The 17,377-nt window shown below is 36.8% G+C and overlaps 1 protein-coding gene across 9 annotated transcripts in view; it reads right to left on the bottom strand.

Moving 5' to 3' along the window:
* Positions 1-17,377, bottom strand: part of LOC109102939 (arf-GAP with SH3 domain, ANK repeat and PH domain-containing protein 2-like) — a 59,553-nt gene that overhangs the window by 36,155 nt on the left and 6,021 nt on the right. For 6 of the 9 annotated variants that reach the window (XM_042774248.1, XM_042774244.1, XM_042774245.1 and 3 more), the window contains exon 2: positions 2,439-2,511. In XM_042774248.1, coding sequence (XP_042630182.1) covers positions 2,439-2,511 — 73 coding nt within the window. Of the gene's footprint in view, positions 1-2,438; positions 2,512-2,637; positions 2,792-3,756; positions 3,825-6,062; positions 6,228-17,377 lie in introns of those variants that run through there. The other 3 variants (XM_042774250.1, XM_042774251.1, XM_042774253.1) reach the window with 3 other exon arrangements.

The raw sequence follows: 17,377 nt of genomic DNA, 5'->3' as shown, positions 1-17,377 counted from the left end.
TGTGGGCGGGGCTACTGTTGCAACTTCCACTGCTCTAAATTCATCTAATTTAAAGCACTTCGGCTACAGCCATGAAAAAACTGCTTATCAGAAAGAAAAAAAAAAATACACAGCCTTCTTCAATTAATGTTGAAAATTTCAAATGTCAAGTGGTTTTTAATATTAAATCTTTAATAATAAATGTGCAATATTTATTAATAATACTTAATTTTATTTTTAACATCAAAATAATAGTTTTTAATAGAGCCCAACCGATATATTGTTTTGCCGATATTATCGGTCGATATGAACCTATCGGTATCGGCGAATATGCTGCCGATATGAATATTTTTTTACAGAACATATAACGCAGATAAAATACTTGAAATGGTGTAATTACAATAAGTTTGTCCAGCAGAGCATGCTCAATTGTTTGCTACTGGCGATCTGGATGAAACGGTTTAAAGCTCAAGTCAATGGAAAACTGAAGGGATCCCCCGAATTTGGTGGAGATCCGCCGGTGTGTTCGCGAGATAGTGACACCAGTCAACACTTTCACTTCAGTAAAAAGGTCTCTTGTTCAGACAGCAGCATTCTAGCGTTGCCCTGCCAAGTGGACTCCACATGAAATTCTGCCGTGATTCCAGTTCCAAGGAAACGTGCACGTTACATACAATATTGTATTTATTTACAGAGGTTTATTATGTCACACTTCACACCTCTTAAGTAAGTTTTGTCTATGTGTGAAGACAGTAGCGCAAATCCGTGAATGTTCCGAAGTGAAATAAACTTCAACGGAATAAAGTTGAATGGAATTGAATTGTGAACTTTACTGTTAAGTGTACTGAGTGTACTGATGTCAGACTCTGATGGTGGGGAAGTCATGCCTAATGGTTAGAGAGTCGGACTCATAATCCAAAGGTTGCGAGTTCGAGTCTCGGGCCGGAAGGAATTGTAGGTGGGGGGAGTGAATGTACAGCGCTCTCTCCACCCTCAATACCATGACTGAGGTGCCCTTGAGGAAGGCACCGAACACCCAACTGCTCCCTGGGCGCCGCAGCATAAATGGCTGCCCACTGCTCCAGGTGTGTTTTCACGGTGTGTGTGTTCACTGCTATGTGTGTGCACTTTGGATAGGTTAAATGCAAGGCACAAATTCCGAGTATGGGTCACCATCCTTGGCTGTATGTCACTTCACTTCACTTAATTTGGATAACAAAGTTTGTTAAATTGTTAAATGCCCTGCCTCCATTACATATCTCGGTCACGACGTTTTGAGTGATCATTGCAATAAATGTGTTTATGTATATATTTTCTGTTTATGTATATACTGTATTCTATATATAGTACCAGTCAAATGTTTGGACACATGAATGGGAAAGTGTCCAAACTTTTGACTGGTACTGTACTATAATATACACAAAGAATATCGGCCGATATATAGAAATCAGTCTTTTTTACTCCCTAATATCGGTATCGTATCGGCCCCAAAAAACCCATATCGGTCGGGCTCTAGTTTTTAATATTAAAATCTTAGTACAAAATATTTTTAATATCAAATATTTTTGTTTAATTTTTAGCAGCAAAGCATGGTCACTATGGAAACAGTGTTTGTGCAAACAAATTTACTGGCTTCAACAATACATTTGCAAAATTCAAATGTCAAGAAATTTTTTTATGTCATTTTTCAAATATTTCAATGTCATATATATAATATTACATATTCTTTTTATGTTAAAATAATATAGTTTTAAACAAAGTATTAAGAGCAAATAGTAGTTTTTATTATTTTATTTTTAGCAGCAGCCATGGAAAAAGTAAATATTCCTTCAACAAACAAATTCAAATACTAAAAACAAATATCATTTAATAAAAAATAATTTTTTCATTTAATAAATATTTAATTATAACTTAGAATATTTAATATTAATTTTAATTTTAAAAAAAATATTGAAATATTAATACAAAATATTTTTTTCTTCTTTTTTGACAGCAAAGCATAGTTGCTAAATATATTACTATTAAACAAGTGTGAGAAAAACTAACTAACTTACTAAATAAATAAATAAATACAGGTTAAGACCTCTGAAAATGTCACTGGACGTCTAGTTGACCATCCTCCAGCCATAGCTCTAGTCAGTACACTGAATCAGGACTCACTTCAAATTTTACTCAGCACTTGAAGAACACATAGAGACACTGAACAGCTATAAAAAAAAGGAAACAAACTACCTACTCTCAGTTCCATCCTAAAGGACACACCCTCTTTTTCAGCATATCATATATCAAAAGTGTCACCTATAGATAAAGCCGAGTACATTCCCTGTATCAGATGGATGCGCAGATGTGCTCCAGAGATTTGCTGACTGTAATCCAATCATACTGTGGCCACATCGCGAGACGGGATGAGATGATGAATGACAGAGAGGCAAGGCAGTGAAGAGGCTGAGATCACTTACCCAGACCGGAGGCGTAAATGGCCTTAACTGACTTCTTCATCTTGTAAAGGACACTGCGGTCCACATCCAGGGCCTAAACACAGACACAGAAAGAAACCGAAAGATATAATATGTGTATCTCAAAGCCTTTAGGACAGTAATACAGATGCATATTAACATCAGCACTACTGTACAACGAGCATTTATCAAAGACCCTTACTTATCTTTAGGGCACGCTCAAATATGAACCTCACACATACAGACTCGTAGGTGCGTGTGTCTGTTCACGGAGGGCAGACCCTGCTGTCTTGGGTCTGCAGGTGATTCATTATTCAAAAGCAAGCTCCTAAAAATACTCCAAAACAATCCCTGCACTGTAGGAGCAGCGGAAGTCGGCAGAGAGGACTGCACAGAGGAATCTGTACACATTCACCAAACAAAACTCCCCAGGAGCACCGCAGGATGCAACACACACACACACACACAGAGCAGTATGACATTCAATAAGAGTGGAAAGCAAAAGCAGGAAAATAACACACTTTCCCCTGGTTTCACAGACAAGGCTTAAGCCTAGTCCCAGACTAAAATGTAAGCCTGAGCTATTTCAGCTGAAAGAAACTTGTACTGATTGATCTTAAAATATGTCAATGCCCTTGTTTTGTCTCAAGATGCACACCAGGAATCTTTTTTCTAAGACATGTTTTTAAAAATTACTTATATGTTCTAATTGAACTATGCTGTTAACTCATTTCATCATTCATTTGACTCAGAAGACATTTTCACACTATACAATTTTATTATTTCTTTAATAAAACATCTACATCTTGTTATTTTTCAGCCTTTTGACAATATCTATCTACTGTATATCTGCTCTCAAATGCTGTCAAAAGGTGAACTAAATAAATAATTTTACTAAATAATTACATTTGTTTTATTTATATGATCCCAATATAAGGAAACTGTAATAACGTGCAAAAACATTTCTTTTATTTTTTCAAATCATGTAGCCCAAACAGAATATCATTCAATACCACAGCAGGGTGAAACATAACAAAAAATAAATAAAAAATCTGATATAAATCGAAATTTTGCATCAGGCATTAAAAAGGGAAATAGCATCTCAACATGACTGTCCCTCTACTGAAGCAGCCCAGCTCAGATGTGGTCGAACGATCACACATCCTCTACAATCACCTCTCAGTACCTCCACGCTGCTTACAAAGCCTCAAACCTCCAGATAAATCTAATGAAACTCCGGCCTCAACATCCTCTGCTCTTCCAAAATGGAAGAATGTAAATCCTGCTTTTATTAAAAACGGTGCAATATTTATTTTCAAACATGTCGTAGGGAAGTTTTCCAGATGCTTGTTTGACGGCTGGCTGTGTTTTATTTAGCTGAGTGTTCAGTTTCACAAAACCAAGAAGACTGACAAAGCATAAACTAAAGACAACTAATAAAACAGAACTCTAAAACACAAAAACCTATAACCCAAATCAAATCAGAATTATAGTATAAAAAGAAAACAACACAGTTATTAATAAACCAAATTACTTCATAGAAATAGAAAGAAATTCACATGAACACCACCACAGTTTCATGAGTCTTTTACATAATTTCATCCTTTTATAATCTTTTTCGTAGTTATCTTTGAAAAGGATTACACTTCAACACACAAAAATAATGATTTTTCTTTTTTTAATTTTTTTTTTATTAAATACCGCTGTTATTGATGAAGTGAGTGAGATGTGACCTAAACTTGAATTGAGTCAAATAGGGAAGCAGTTTCACGCCAGGCTTTAGACCTCAGTGTCCTACTGAGTAAAACAAAAAACCACTCATTTAACTTTCACTTCACAGTGTGTCTTTGTTTCACACAGAGATCTACTATACAACTGTCTTTCACTGAAGTGACATGAGAATTGTAGGAGAAACAGGACTTTACAGCATTCATAAGTGGATTACTTGTATAAGGTACTAATCCCAGTGACTAGTTAAGCATCAACCACCTGTCTAAACCACTTTGGAAATATAATAAGAGTCTGATGTTAAAATGCTGCAAACTCTAACAGCTATATTTTCTAACAGTCATATTTTCAGTACACACAATTATCAATCAAAAGTGACATACAGTGGCAGCACAACGGTTTTCAACATTGAAAATAATTAAAAAATAAATGTTCATTGAGCACCAAATCACCATATTAGAATGATTTCTGATGAATCATGACACTGAAAATTCAGCTTTGCCATCACAGAAATAAATCATATATATTAATTAAAAATAAAATATAAAGCAAAATAAAATATATATATATATATATATATATATATATATATATATATATATATATATATATATATATTATTTTATTTTTTTTCTTATTGGCAATTGGCAGTTTTTTTTTTTCTTCTTTAAGTATCAAATAAATTCAGCCATGGTGAACATAAAGATACCTTTTTTTTTTTTTCAAAAACATAAAAAATTACTTTTGACACCATTTTTAAATGGTAGTATATAATTAATATAAAAAAAAAAATTAAATAATTATTTTACTTTTTCTTTTTTTGGGGGGGGGTATTGAACAAAACATTATAAAACAATATATCTCGTGCCTTGTCTACGATTTTAGATTTTTAGATTTAAATTTCTTTTGGAGCTCTTCTCAATGCATTCTGGGATTGCCTCGTTTGTGAAGGAAATGTGTTATAATGTAGCTACATAATGTAAGCATTAAAAAATACTTTGGTGGTACCATGGCAATAACATGGTAATTTGTTAGCTGTATTATTATTATTTTCAAAGAAAATACTGAATTCCTGATGTTCATTTCCAATGAATCCTCCATTTTCTTGGTTCAATTCAATACACAACTGTCAATTTCCCATCCCTTACAGAACAAGGCTCTTCTATAGCCTTACAAAACCATGTGTTTCCCTTTTATGTGCAGAAAGAGCTACATTAGAGTAATGTGCAGTAAAATCTGACAGACTGATCAAGTAGCTCTCTGTCATCTGAAACCGCCATCGGCCTCCATTTACAATATCTCTACAGACCCTGTACTCTTTCACTTAATCTCATTTTACTGGCCTTTATCTTTATCTATAAGTGAGGCACTCAGCCCTGGGACAAACCGAGACCATGTTTTAAATGAACGCTGATATCAGAAAGAGATCTGACACTACATTTCCTCAGCTACACCTTCTAGTGAATCCTGCAGGGAAAATTAAAGGTATGAATCTCTTTCCACAGCTCATGAAGAGCATACAAGGGGTTAAGGAGGTCTACGCTCACCGAAGTGCTGTTATGACAACACCATGGCATTTTTTCATCTTACTCTTTCAGCATTAATCTTCATTGTTTTTCAATTAAATCTGAGACACTAAACAGTGTCCTTGAAAGAATGCAGAGGGCAGAACTGAACCGGCTAAATGCCCATCGAAATTCATCAGTCAACGTTAGCAGGGAAACGAAGGGGGACACACTAAAAAAGACACGTCTACCACAGTCAGCATTCATACAATGTTTTCATTAAGTTAAGACACATTCTGACAGGCTCCTCTGTGAGAGTGTTTGAGTGTTAAATAAGCATGCAGGGACCGACAAGATGTTGTGTTAGTGTTTCTGACAATGTGAAATTACACACCTGCCACACGCTCACTCTCATCTGCGGAAATACCTCACTTCATCTGAAAATGAAAAGTGTCCTCTGAAATAGAAGTCCAATAAACTGGCCTTTATTCACCCCCCGGAGCAGTGTAGACTACTTTTTTATGATGGATAGATGGATAGCACTTTATTGGACTATTGAATATCAACACCCATTAACTGACATTATAAAGCTAGGAAGAGCCATTCATCTGAAAAAAGAAAGTCATATACAGTGCCCTGAGGGTGAGTAAATCATGGGGCAATTTTCATTTCACTTTCATTTTCATTAACTTGCGTTGCAGCCTACGATTCAATAGGTGTCATCATCTTACAGTCTACATCAGAGGTCTTCAACCCTGCTCCAGGGGACCCACCGTACTGCAAAGTATATTTCCAACCTGCTTCAGCACACCTGCCTGTGTATTTTCAAGCAATCTTGAGAAGCTTGATTAGCTGCTTCTGGTGTGTTTGATTGGGGTTGTAGTTAAACTCTGCAGGACACTGGGTCCCCAGGAACAGGGTTGAAGACCTATGGTCTACATGGGCAACTTCAGTCCCAGAGGGCCACTGTCCTGCAGAGTTTAGCTGCAACCCTTATCAAACACAACTGAACCAGCTAATCAAGGTCTTCAAAATCACTAGAAGTCTACAGGCAGGTGTGTTTGATTAAGGGTTGGAGCTAAACTTTGCAGGACCGAAGTTACCCATGCATCCCTGATCTTCACACATGTTGTACCCTAGTTCAGTGGTTCTCAACCACATTCCTGAAGGACCCCCAACACTGGACTTTTTGCATGTCTCCTTTGTCTGACACACTCATTTCAAGTCTGTGAGTCTCTACTAATGAGCAGGTGACCTGAATCAGGTAAGTAGACATGCAAAGTGTGAAGTGATGGGGGTCCTCCAGGAATGTTGTTGAGAACCACTTCCCTAGTTCAGCGGTTTTCAATTCCAGTCCTCGCAACCCCTTGCTCTGCACATTTTGTATGTCTCTCTTTGTTAACGCACCTGATTCAGATAATCAGCTCATTAGAAGTGAGCTCCGTGCATGAACTGTGTTCCGATTGACATGATCCCTACACAGTGTTCATTGCTCCATGAGCAGGGGAAATCTGTTGAAGTTTACTTCACTTCAGAACATTCATTCAAGGATTTGCGCTGCACAATGTCTGCACACAGGGACAAGTTTACCTCGGTAAATAAATACAATTTAAATTCACATCTCGCACACTTCAATGCACTTTGAATGGAACAAATACGTTTGCTTAAAACTGGAATCATGGCGGAATATCCAGTGATGTCCACTTCGCAGGGCATTTACGTTCAAATAGAACAAAAGTCTGAAGCGATAAGTGAGACATACAAAATGTGCAAATCAGGGGGTCACGAGGACTGGAATTGAGAACCGCTGCCCTAGTTTATTAGACCCACAAAATGTTTCAGACAGTTCAGTTAATTTGGTGTACTGGTCCGTTTTTGTAACCGTGCTTTGTACGCGCAGGTCACACTTGCTCATTGCACTAATCAGTTCTTCCACAAGGTGGCAACACTGGCTTAGGCTGTTGTTTCACAGACCTTTAGTTTAAAAGACTGGAAAGACATTTTTATTGGTCATAACTTCTAGAGAAAAATAGCGCAGACTAAAATGAACCTTTCTAGAACACGTGTCGAAACTAACACCTGTGCTACATTATGTGTTGTAGTATAACACAAGGTCAGAAAGGGAGGTGGAAAATGATCCTGTAAATTTGAACTACAAATTTAATTTGATCTTGACTAAAATTATAAGTGGACTTCAAGGGAAAAACATGACTCCTGTAACGTAAATAGACTGGTTTCATGTGTTCTTTTTTTCTACACTGTTTTCAAAAGAGCAACAGTGTCACCACGTCAACTTTGATAGCTGTGATAATGGGTAACACAGCATCTGCCGAAGAAATTAGACATTCCTTGAACTAGTGGTGTCCTGGCATCATTATCTTGTGCAAAGCATCGGGAGGTTCTCTCCCATCTTTCATTTGCTTTATTTCCATTAACTAATGTATAACAGACACCCTGAACACTGCCAAAACATTACAAAACCAAAGGTTTGATGACTATCCCAGCACAGTAAAATAGGGACCTTCAAGTCAATATGACGTCAGGCACCATCTGTCCTGCTCCAGTCTGGAGAGCAGCATCTCTGAAGGTGCCAGGCCATCGCTGGGGTGACTGTGTCACTCTATATATTCCCCACACTGGTGGGAGAGTGCTGGGTTTCAGAGCTTATCACCCTTTCAGGCAGCAGTGACCCTAATTTATGGGACACCAGGGAAGAGTCACACCATGGGCCAAATGGGAGGAACTTTCTCCTGACAGATGCTGCCATGTGTCAAACTGACAGGACCAAGCCTCGATCAAATGGAGGATTGGCTCAAATAATGAAAAAAAAATGACCATAATTGAACATAATTGTCATAAAAAGTAAATTTATTTGAAGAGACTTTTCAAAAGAAAGCCATCACCCTTAAGACTGTTTCAAGGTCAATAATTTTTTTAAATGTCATGAGAAGCAACTCCCCAAATACATACTTATATTTAGGAATGCATTAATTAATGATATTTGTAAAATAAACATATCAATATAAAATGAATAAGTAAATAAATTAATTAAAATTAATTAAAATTAAAAACAAATGAAAATAATGAGTGTATTTGCTAGGCCATGGCTCCATTTGTTTTCATTGTTTAATGAAGTTTAATTCATAACACAGGGATGAAAAGTTTATAAAAACTTATTTTATTTTATTCTTAGAAATGATCACGTCTTCCTGTTTTTCTGGAAACCGTTCTTTAACAACCTCAGCCATATTCACCAAAATCACATGTGTGCTTACCACCACTCGAGAAACAGCCCAACCACAACCGGCCATCAGCCCAAAACAGCTGACCAAAGCAAGGCCCTAATTGGCTGTCTGGCCCAAACACTGACACTTGGCCCAAAGCAAAGACTTAACACACTTACACTGTATCACACAAGGTTTTTTAAACAAAACTCGAAGGTGACCTATTATGCAAAAATCACTTTTATAAGGTGTTTGAACATTTCTCACTACCATCATTTTATAAAAACAACCAGCCTATAATGCTACCAATGTCTCTGCCTGTTTTCACGGATGCTGCCTTCACGTGCTACCAGAATGATCCTTAATAGGAATGTGGTAGTAAAATTATATAGGAAAGCAATGTGAAGGTTACTGCTTGAATTTGTCGAGCTCATAATGTGATAGCACGCAAAGACACCATGAGACCAACCATGTCATTATTTTGATCGTGCCATGCTCCCCGTCCGTGCATTTACTACGCCCAATACAATCAGATTAGTAGGCGCTGTAGTGAAGGTAGGTTTAGGATTAGGGTTGGGTTTAGGAGTAGGTTGGATAATCTCAATACCGTGCCTACTATGGTCACATAATTCGGTGGGTATGCCAAAATTCTGCCCTCTTCTGAAAAGAGAAGCGGGAGTACCAGCTCATTTGCATTTAAAGTGACAAACACAAAAATGGCACGTTTTGGCTCATTCCCTAAAAGTGGCAATTTCAACAAGCTATAAAAAATTATCTGTAGGGTATTTTGAGCTAAAACATCACATACAAACTTTGATGACATCAGAGACTTATTACATCTTGTAAAAAAGGGCATAATAGGTTAGTTGGTCACTTTAATGCCTTAAAATCTAAGCACCTCCACATTGACGCGGCACAGAAATGCTTACTTGTATTGCTGAATCTCCTGATTTTTGAATTCAAAAATACAATAAAAACAGAAATACTGTGAAAAATTATAACAATTTAAAATGACTGTTTTCTATTTGAATACACTTTAATTCCTTTGATGGCAGCTGTGAAAACAGCTGTGCTACTTAATATTTTTGTGGAAACAGTATATATAAATTTTTTAAGATGGAGGGATGTCACCCTCAGGTTCAATCACACCCTGTACTGAACAAAATGATTCCAGGATCACTGCACATGGTGGGCTTAACTGTGACCCGGTCTGCATTGTTCTCAGATTTGCAACTATTTGATGACGGTATGCCTAGTGTAGGTTCACACTCACCCCCTCCATTCCCACCGCCCCAAACTGACAAGACAAAAACATTTGTGGCAACCAGCATATTTCTGTATCACAAACTATTTTTTACTTCCTCTCACCACATGCCTTCTAGTTTCAACCCAGATGCCAGTGCCACCCACTTTAAAGAACAAAGCAGGAATCAAGGGAGTGTCATCTGTGGGGCACGTGCTTGGCTCCTGTCTGGTGTCACTTTATTACATGTTGTACTTTCATCCCTCCAAACCAGAAAAAAAAAAAAAAAAAAAGTCTAAACACAGTTGAACTTGGGCCAATTCAGCGGGGAAAGGGAGCCGATTAACATCCAGGATTCACCGAGGCACCAGATGTTTTCGCTCAAACAAACAAATATCGGGAAGGGTGGTGCAGCTCTGCGTCGTGTTTTCTTCACGTGTGATATCTGACACCACTGTAATGTTTGTGAATGGGAGCCATGAGAGTGGTGTGTTATTATGGAGCAGTCTGATACCCCAGACAGAAGTCAACTCCACCCTGTGTGGTCCACTGGTGTGATGGAGGCATGGGTGTGCTCAAACTCTCAAGTGTCTAATTTGTCTAAGTTCAAACCCAAAAGAGAGTTCAATTTATCTTCATGCAAACTGTGGTATATAGGTTTTTTTTTTTATTTACTTTTAAAATAAATAATAATAAAAAAATAACCAAAGCAATTCATATTTATCTCTTATGTAACTTTCCAAACTTAAATGTCAGTGACATTTTTGAGGCATGAATCAAAATTTGTCACTGTGGTAATAGTAGAATTGTCCTATTTTCATAATGAAGACAAAAACTTCAATAAAAGAATGAAATACGCAAGTAAGAAAATAATAAGGTAAGCAGTATTAAGTATTATTCTTATTAGGGTTGTAGCGATATTCAAACATAATCGAAAAATCGTGATACACCACCCACGATACATACCACAGAACTCTCATGGTGTACCGCGATACTCTCTTGACTTACCCCGCCCCCTGCTAAAACACTTCAAACCATAGACTAAAAAAAAAGATGCACAACGCGCCTTCACTCTCTTCCATTGTAAAAAAGGTCCACTGATTTGGGACCAGAGTCTGCTCAGTAGTGAACTCGGGACCAGAGTCTTATTTAATTATTATTTAATTATTGTTATTATTATTATTATTGTTATTATTATTATTAAGTTAAAGGTGAATCTAGTGTTCTTTAGCATTGCTGGTGCCATGCCATGAACCCTACCCCCACAGCATACAGAACCAAGGCTCCAAAACCATGATATGAACCGAACCGTGGCATTGTTATATCGTTACACCCCTAATAATCATCAATATTTTAAAACTTTTGTCTGCCAAATCCAAGTCATCAGACCATAATGATTGTGTGTGTCAAGTAGGGGTGTGCGATATGACGATTTTTGATCGTGGATGATAAACATGTCTCCACGATCTGCTTTTAAAGAAATATCGTAGTATCGTGCTACAGCGCACATTCTATCAGCTGCAGTTCTGGCGCCTCCGTCATATACTGTACAACGCCACATGCATTCACATCAGTGTTAACTCAGCGGTGGAGTTACTCTCTCATTATTTGCATGTGCTTTTAAATGTTTCATTCGCGCGCTGGTCTGCCCTGTGCTTTTTCTGAGCGCCGCATAAACCTGAAGTGCACGCGCTAAAGCCTCTCAAACAGCGCCTAATTATTGAACTAAGTTATCTTTTGTGCTAATACTGTAAAAACACACAAGGTTTACATGTAGACTCAGTTGGTTATGTCTAAAATGAAAGTAAACAGTTGAGAGAAAAACTTATGTGTGCCTGTATATCAGATGCGTGCAGGTCTTATAGGGACAGTAGGCCTATTGCAAAACATGCAGTCGACTGTCATTAGGGATAGTTCACCCTAAAATTTCATTTCTATCATTATTTACTCACTGTCACATTGTCCCAAACCTGTATTAATTTCTTTCTTGTGCTGAACACAAAAGAAGATATTTTGAAGAATTTGGGTAACCAAACAGTTTCTGGTCCACACTGAATTTGATAGTAGCAAAAAAAAAAAAAAAAGTCACTGTGCACTGTGAATCGTGATATCTCTAAAAAAAATAAATAGTGATATATTTTTTCCATATCGCCCACCCCTAGTGTCAAGGTCATATAAATCTCTTAAAATTACTGGATCTTTTTATAATAAGTCACTTCAGGTTGTAAAATTGGGAGTGACTCCCTGAAAACTTGATATTTTCATGATGTTTGCAAAAAAAAAAAAGAAATACCCTAATAAAATATATTTAAAAGCATTTTAGAAAATAAATATGTAAACTCACACATATTCAAGGTTCAAGAAAAAAAAAAAACCTTTGTTACACCACATTAAAGTTTAGAGACCACATTAAATTCTTGAAAATACAAATAAGTACAAGTGCACAGGTTTTCCAAAAACTATATATAACCAACATGAACACAAAAAGAATAAAAAGAATACATTTCAAAGACTCTGGAACATGTGTTTTACACTATATTTTTCCTTTTCTTATGTGTCACTAACCCGTATAACAATGTGGACTAGCACTTGTATAAAAGCTACAGTTGTGTTATTTTTAAAGTAAACTAACATTGTCATCTGGAATTAAACACTGAGAACTTTTGTTTTAGTATATCTACCTTGTCAGCTACATCAAAAACAGATTTTCTCACAGAGGTCTTCATTTCACAAGCGGATCTGCTGCCTATTTCCTCAAGCCTCTCAATTTCGACTTAAACAGATGTTTTTGAGCAGCGGAAAAGAATTGGATCTGGTGAGGTGCCCAGTATTTTAATGCACTCTTTGACCCAGGGTCAAATAGTGACGTCTTTTTAGTGTGTCAAGAACGTAGACAGTCAAACAACTTACTTTGTCAATAGTGATATAAGCAGAAACATAAATAATAAATAATAAAATAAATCAAGAATTCCTCTCTATTGGTTTCTCTGTTATTCTGAAATGGTCATCTGACTTCTTCACTAGATCTACACAGTGCTATTCCAGGCCACTATAATTGAGTTGTCACTGCCATTCAGGAACAAGAATAGCCTTTTCCCAGTCACAGGCTGTTGCAGACAGAGGAATTTAAAAGAATTCAAAATACAGCTCTCCCATCATTTACTCTACCACTAAACTCAGGAAACTCTCTCACTTGGTATCAGGCTTGACCCCGATGTTTGTGTAGAACAATGTCTATAATACAAACTGACATCCATCAGCGCTCTTGAAATGCTAAATGTGGTTTGCCGACACTCAATGTAGCATCTTTCAAAAAGCTACACAAGGGGGGCCACTGTACTTGTGTCTTATAAAATTAAGATTGTAGTGCTTTTAATAGTATGTGTGTGTGAGTGAATGTAGATTGTAGTGAGCTCCATTAATGAGATTGCTATGGCACACCCACAACACCATAACACCTACACCACCACAACATCCATAACATAAATAACATATTAGCTCAGCCTGTGACGCACACACACACACACAAACACAAACACACACACACACAAACACCAGAGGGACCAAAAGTATGATAAAATCAGTCAATGTCATCGTTCTTAAAACAGCAGCAGTGTTTTTAATATCACAGTCTGGACCACAGTGGTCTGAACTCATCCTTATCCTCCTTCTCACACATTCGGCATTAGACAAGTGAGGAAAATTGCTACTAAACTGCACTTTAATTCTGGAGTGCAAAAAATACAGTCGATTTAGTGTAAATTGGCTAAAAATGATGCATGGCGCAGGCTGCGGTGGCAACGTGGCACATCTAGACAGCCCACTCAGCAAACCACCTTTAGACATTAGAGGAGAGAAAACAGAAAGAAAAGCTGCAACTCATTTAAAAACACATGAACAGAATGTAGCATAGTTTCTTCCTTCTGGAGCCATGCAGCTTTAGTGCGCCAAGTTAGGCTGGGCTTTACTAGTTTACAAAACTATAATGGTTTTACTAGGCTACATAGTATGAGGCTGGGTTTTACAACACTGCAGACTGTTACCGATTTGTTACACACTTCCCTTGAATAAAGATTAGACTGGTCTTTCCTAAACTACAGACTAGGTTAATCTTTACTAGACTACAGAATAGTCTGGGTTTTACTAGACTATAGATTTTGATGTGATTTACTACACTATAGTGTGTCTTTTTTTTTTACAATCAAGGCTGGATTTGTCACACTTGACGACAGATTAGGTTGTTTTTTATTGGACTACAGACAAGGCTGGGCTTTACTACATATAGGGCCCTATGATTTCCACGATGCAGAAAACGCGGACGGAATCACGGAATCCAGTCATAAAAACGGAATTCACAATTTTACGCGGAATGTCACAGAATTTTGAATGAATTAATCAAAAGTAGTTCATTACACTTAAATCAAATCACGATATGGACTACTATCTGTAACTATTAAGCCGTAAAAGTCAATCTAAATATGAATCCTGCATATTCTGCGTCTCTCTGTTACAATAGTAACGTTACCAATGAATGGCGCAGACGCGGGTTTCATCTATTACACATATACTGAAGCGCGTGTGATGCTCGCGGTGATTTCAGCGTCTGCTGTCTCTGAGCATTTAACCGTTTCATTTGAGTAAAACTAGCATATCACATACAGAACTGTAAAGGTATTCACAGCAACCCGTCAAAATAAAAGTCCAAAAGTCGATTTGAAGTCTATTTTTCAGTTGAATGTACATAGCCTACTACTACTAAAATGAAAAAAACATTATTTTTTAAGGAATAATCACACAACATTTCTTCCATGTTTTAATTTTAATAGTAAATCCCCTTTGTTTGCCAAAAAATAAAAAAGTTTGCTTAATTTTCAACAATTTAAAAATAAATGAAATTAATGTTTTATGCCTTGATTTGATAACCAGACAAATTTAAATACACATCACAGAATTTCTGAGGGGAAAAAATCATAAGGCTACTTTAAGAAAAAAAAAAAAAGAATAAATTAAGTTGTTTTATGCATTCAAATAATTAGACATGCTAAAACAGAGAATTTGGTAACAATAAAAAATATGGTGAGAAAAAAAAACATTTCATAAGGCTCTAAACATGTCATTTTTGTTAAACTTTTATTTAATTGATGTAAGGTTCATGGTTTTAATTAATTAGATTTGCTTTTTGATTAATAAACTTTAATTTAACTATTAAAAAGGAGTGGAGAAAATTTAAAATAGAAAAAACAGAATCCAGAAAAATTCAAATGGAAAAAAAAGGAATTTGGAAAAAAATCTAACGGAATTTAGGAAAAAATAAAATGGATTTCATAGGGCCCTATACATGTATACTCATAAAAGAATAGGCTGGGCTTCACCAGACTACAGACTACGCTATGTTTAACTAGGACTTATTAGACTTATTAGATATGACTACAGATTAGCTGGTCTTTACCAGACTACAGAATGTTCTTGTCTTTACTAGATTAATCTGGGCTTTATCAGACTTTACAGGCCCAGTTTTACTGGACTACAGTTCTGGGCCAGGCTTTACTTGACTTTAAGTCTCAGATTGGCTTCTTTATACTACAGACTAGTCTTCTCCAGATTACAGTCTAGACCAGGGTTCCTCAAATCTTGCCCTGAAGGGCCATTGCGCTGCAGAGTTTAGCTCCAACCCTGATCAAACTCACCTACCTGTGATTTTCTTATGATCCTGAAGACATTGATTAGCATGCTCAGGTGTGTTTGATTAGGGTTAGCGCTAAACTCTGCAGGAAAGTCGATCTTGTGGGCCAGATTTGAGGATCCCTGGTCTAGACCATCCTTCCTTCACTAGACCTCACTAAAGTACAGAGTAGGCTTGGCTGAGCTGGACTAGGCAGGGGAAATAAACAGAAGCACGGACCTTTAAAATATATATCAGCTCACCTTAGGAAATATATATATATTTTTTTTATTAATCAGATTTATGAAATTGAAATATGCCAAAAATAACCATCACCCCTTTTGGAAAATGACGCATGCTAAGAATATAAAAAAACTGCAATTTAATGTCATATAGACAATAGCAAAAATAGTATTTTGTTGTGCCATAAATAGAAACTGTTACTATAAAAGCATAATGGCCTTTGCTTGAATCATTTGCAAGGCAAAATAATGTGTTCTATTAATTCAAAAGGTTTTATTGCAACTCGTCTCTTGTAGTTTCATGGGACTGCCTTAAGCAACCAGTGTCAAACAAACACAACCTCCCTCAGGACTGCTGTTAAGTGCTCCATAAAAACAGAGGTAAGTCTAGAGTGCTAGGGTTAAAATGCTCACCTAGAAACACACACACGTGTGTCATCTCTACCTCGAAACTAATTACTAATGGACCAATTTTCCACGCAAGAAAACAACACATACTAAAGCCGTGTGGACCGCTCTTGATGGCAGTTCAACTAAACAAAAACTCCATTGTTTAAGCTGAGTGAGAGAGAGAGAGAGTGAGAGAGAGAGAGAGTGTGTGTGTGTGTGTGTGTAGGTGGATGGGGGGTAGGTGAAAGAGAGAGAGAAACAAAAGAAGGGAAAGTGCAACACGCTGCTGTGATCAAAGATATCTACTGACATGACTCGGTCAAAGTTCCTCTGAGAAACTCTACAAAACTGAACATGCACACAACCCCAAAAAAAAAAAAAAAAAAAAAACATTTAATTGAAACAAATCAAACTTATGTGATGTTTGTGATAAATAGTGAAGGATCCTCATCTCTTGAAAGCTCATTAGTATATAGGTCCATTCACCTTTAGTGGAAGTACTTGTCAACAGGAAGACCTTTTGCCCCTGTTTTATGTCCATGTGGATACACAGCACATCAAGTGTTAAGCCACATACTGGACTGACCACAACTCTTCACAAAGACTAGCACCTGACCTGAGTTCAGCTGTTAACATAAAAACATAAGGCACCATTTTACTTCCCCAACAGTTTAATGGTTAACCCAAGATCTAAGATGCCATCTTAAAGGCATAGCGCACCTAAAATAAAAATTGTGTCAATATCTACTAACCCTCATGTTGTTCCAAACCCATAAGACTTTCTTTTCTTCATAAAGGTTGATTTTTTTGAAGAATATTCTGCTTAATGTAATGTACATGAACGTGGATTGGGGTTGTCAAGCTCTAAAATGACAAAAATAAACCACATATAAGTGTTTCATACATCTTGTATGATATATTCCAAGCCTTTTATGTCATAGAGTAGTT

This window comes from Cyprinus carpio, chromosome A17, assembly GCF_018340385.1.
Source record: "Cyprinus carpio isolate SPL01 chromosome A17, ASM1834038v1, whole genome shotgun sequence".
In the NCBI taxonomy this organism is placed as follows: domain Eukaryota; kingdom Metazoa; phylum Chordata; class Actinopteri; order Cypriniformes; family Cyprinidae; genus Cyprinus; species Cyprinus carpio.
The sequence above is the reverse complement of the archived record's forward strand: the minus strand, read 5'-3'. Positions and strand labels throughout refer to the sequence as shown.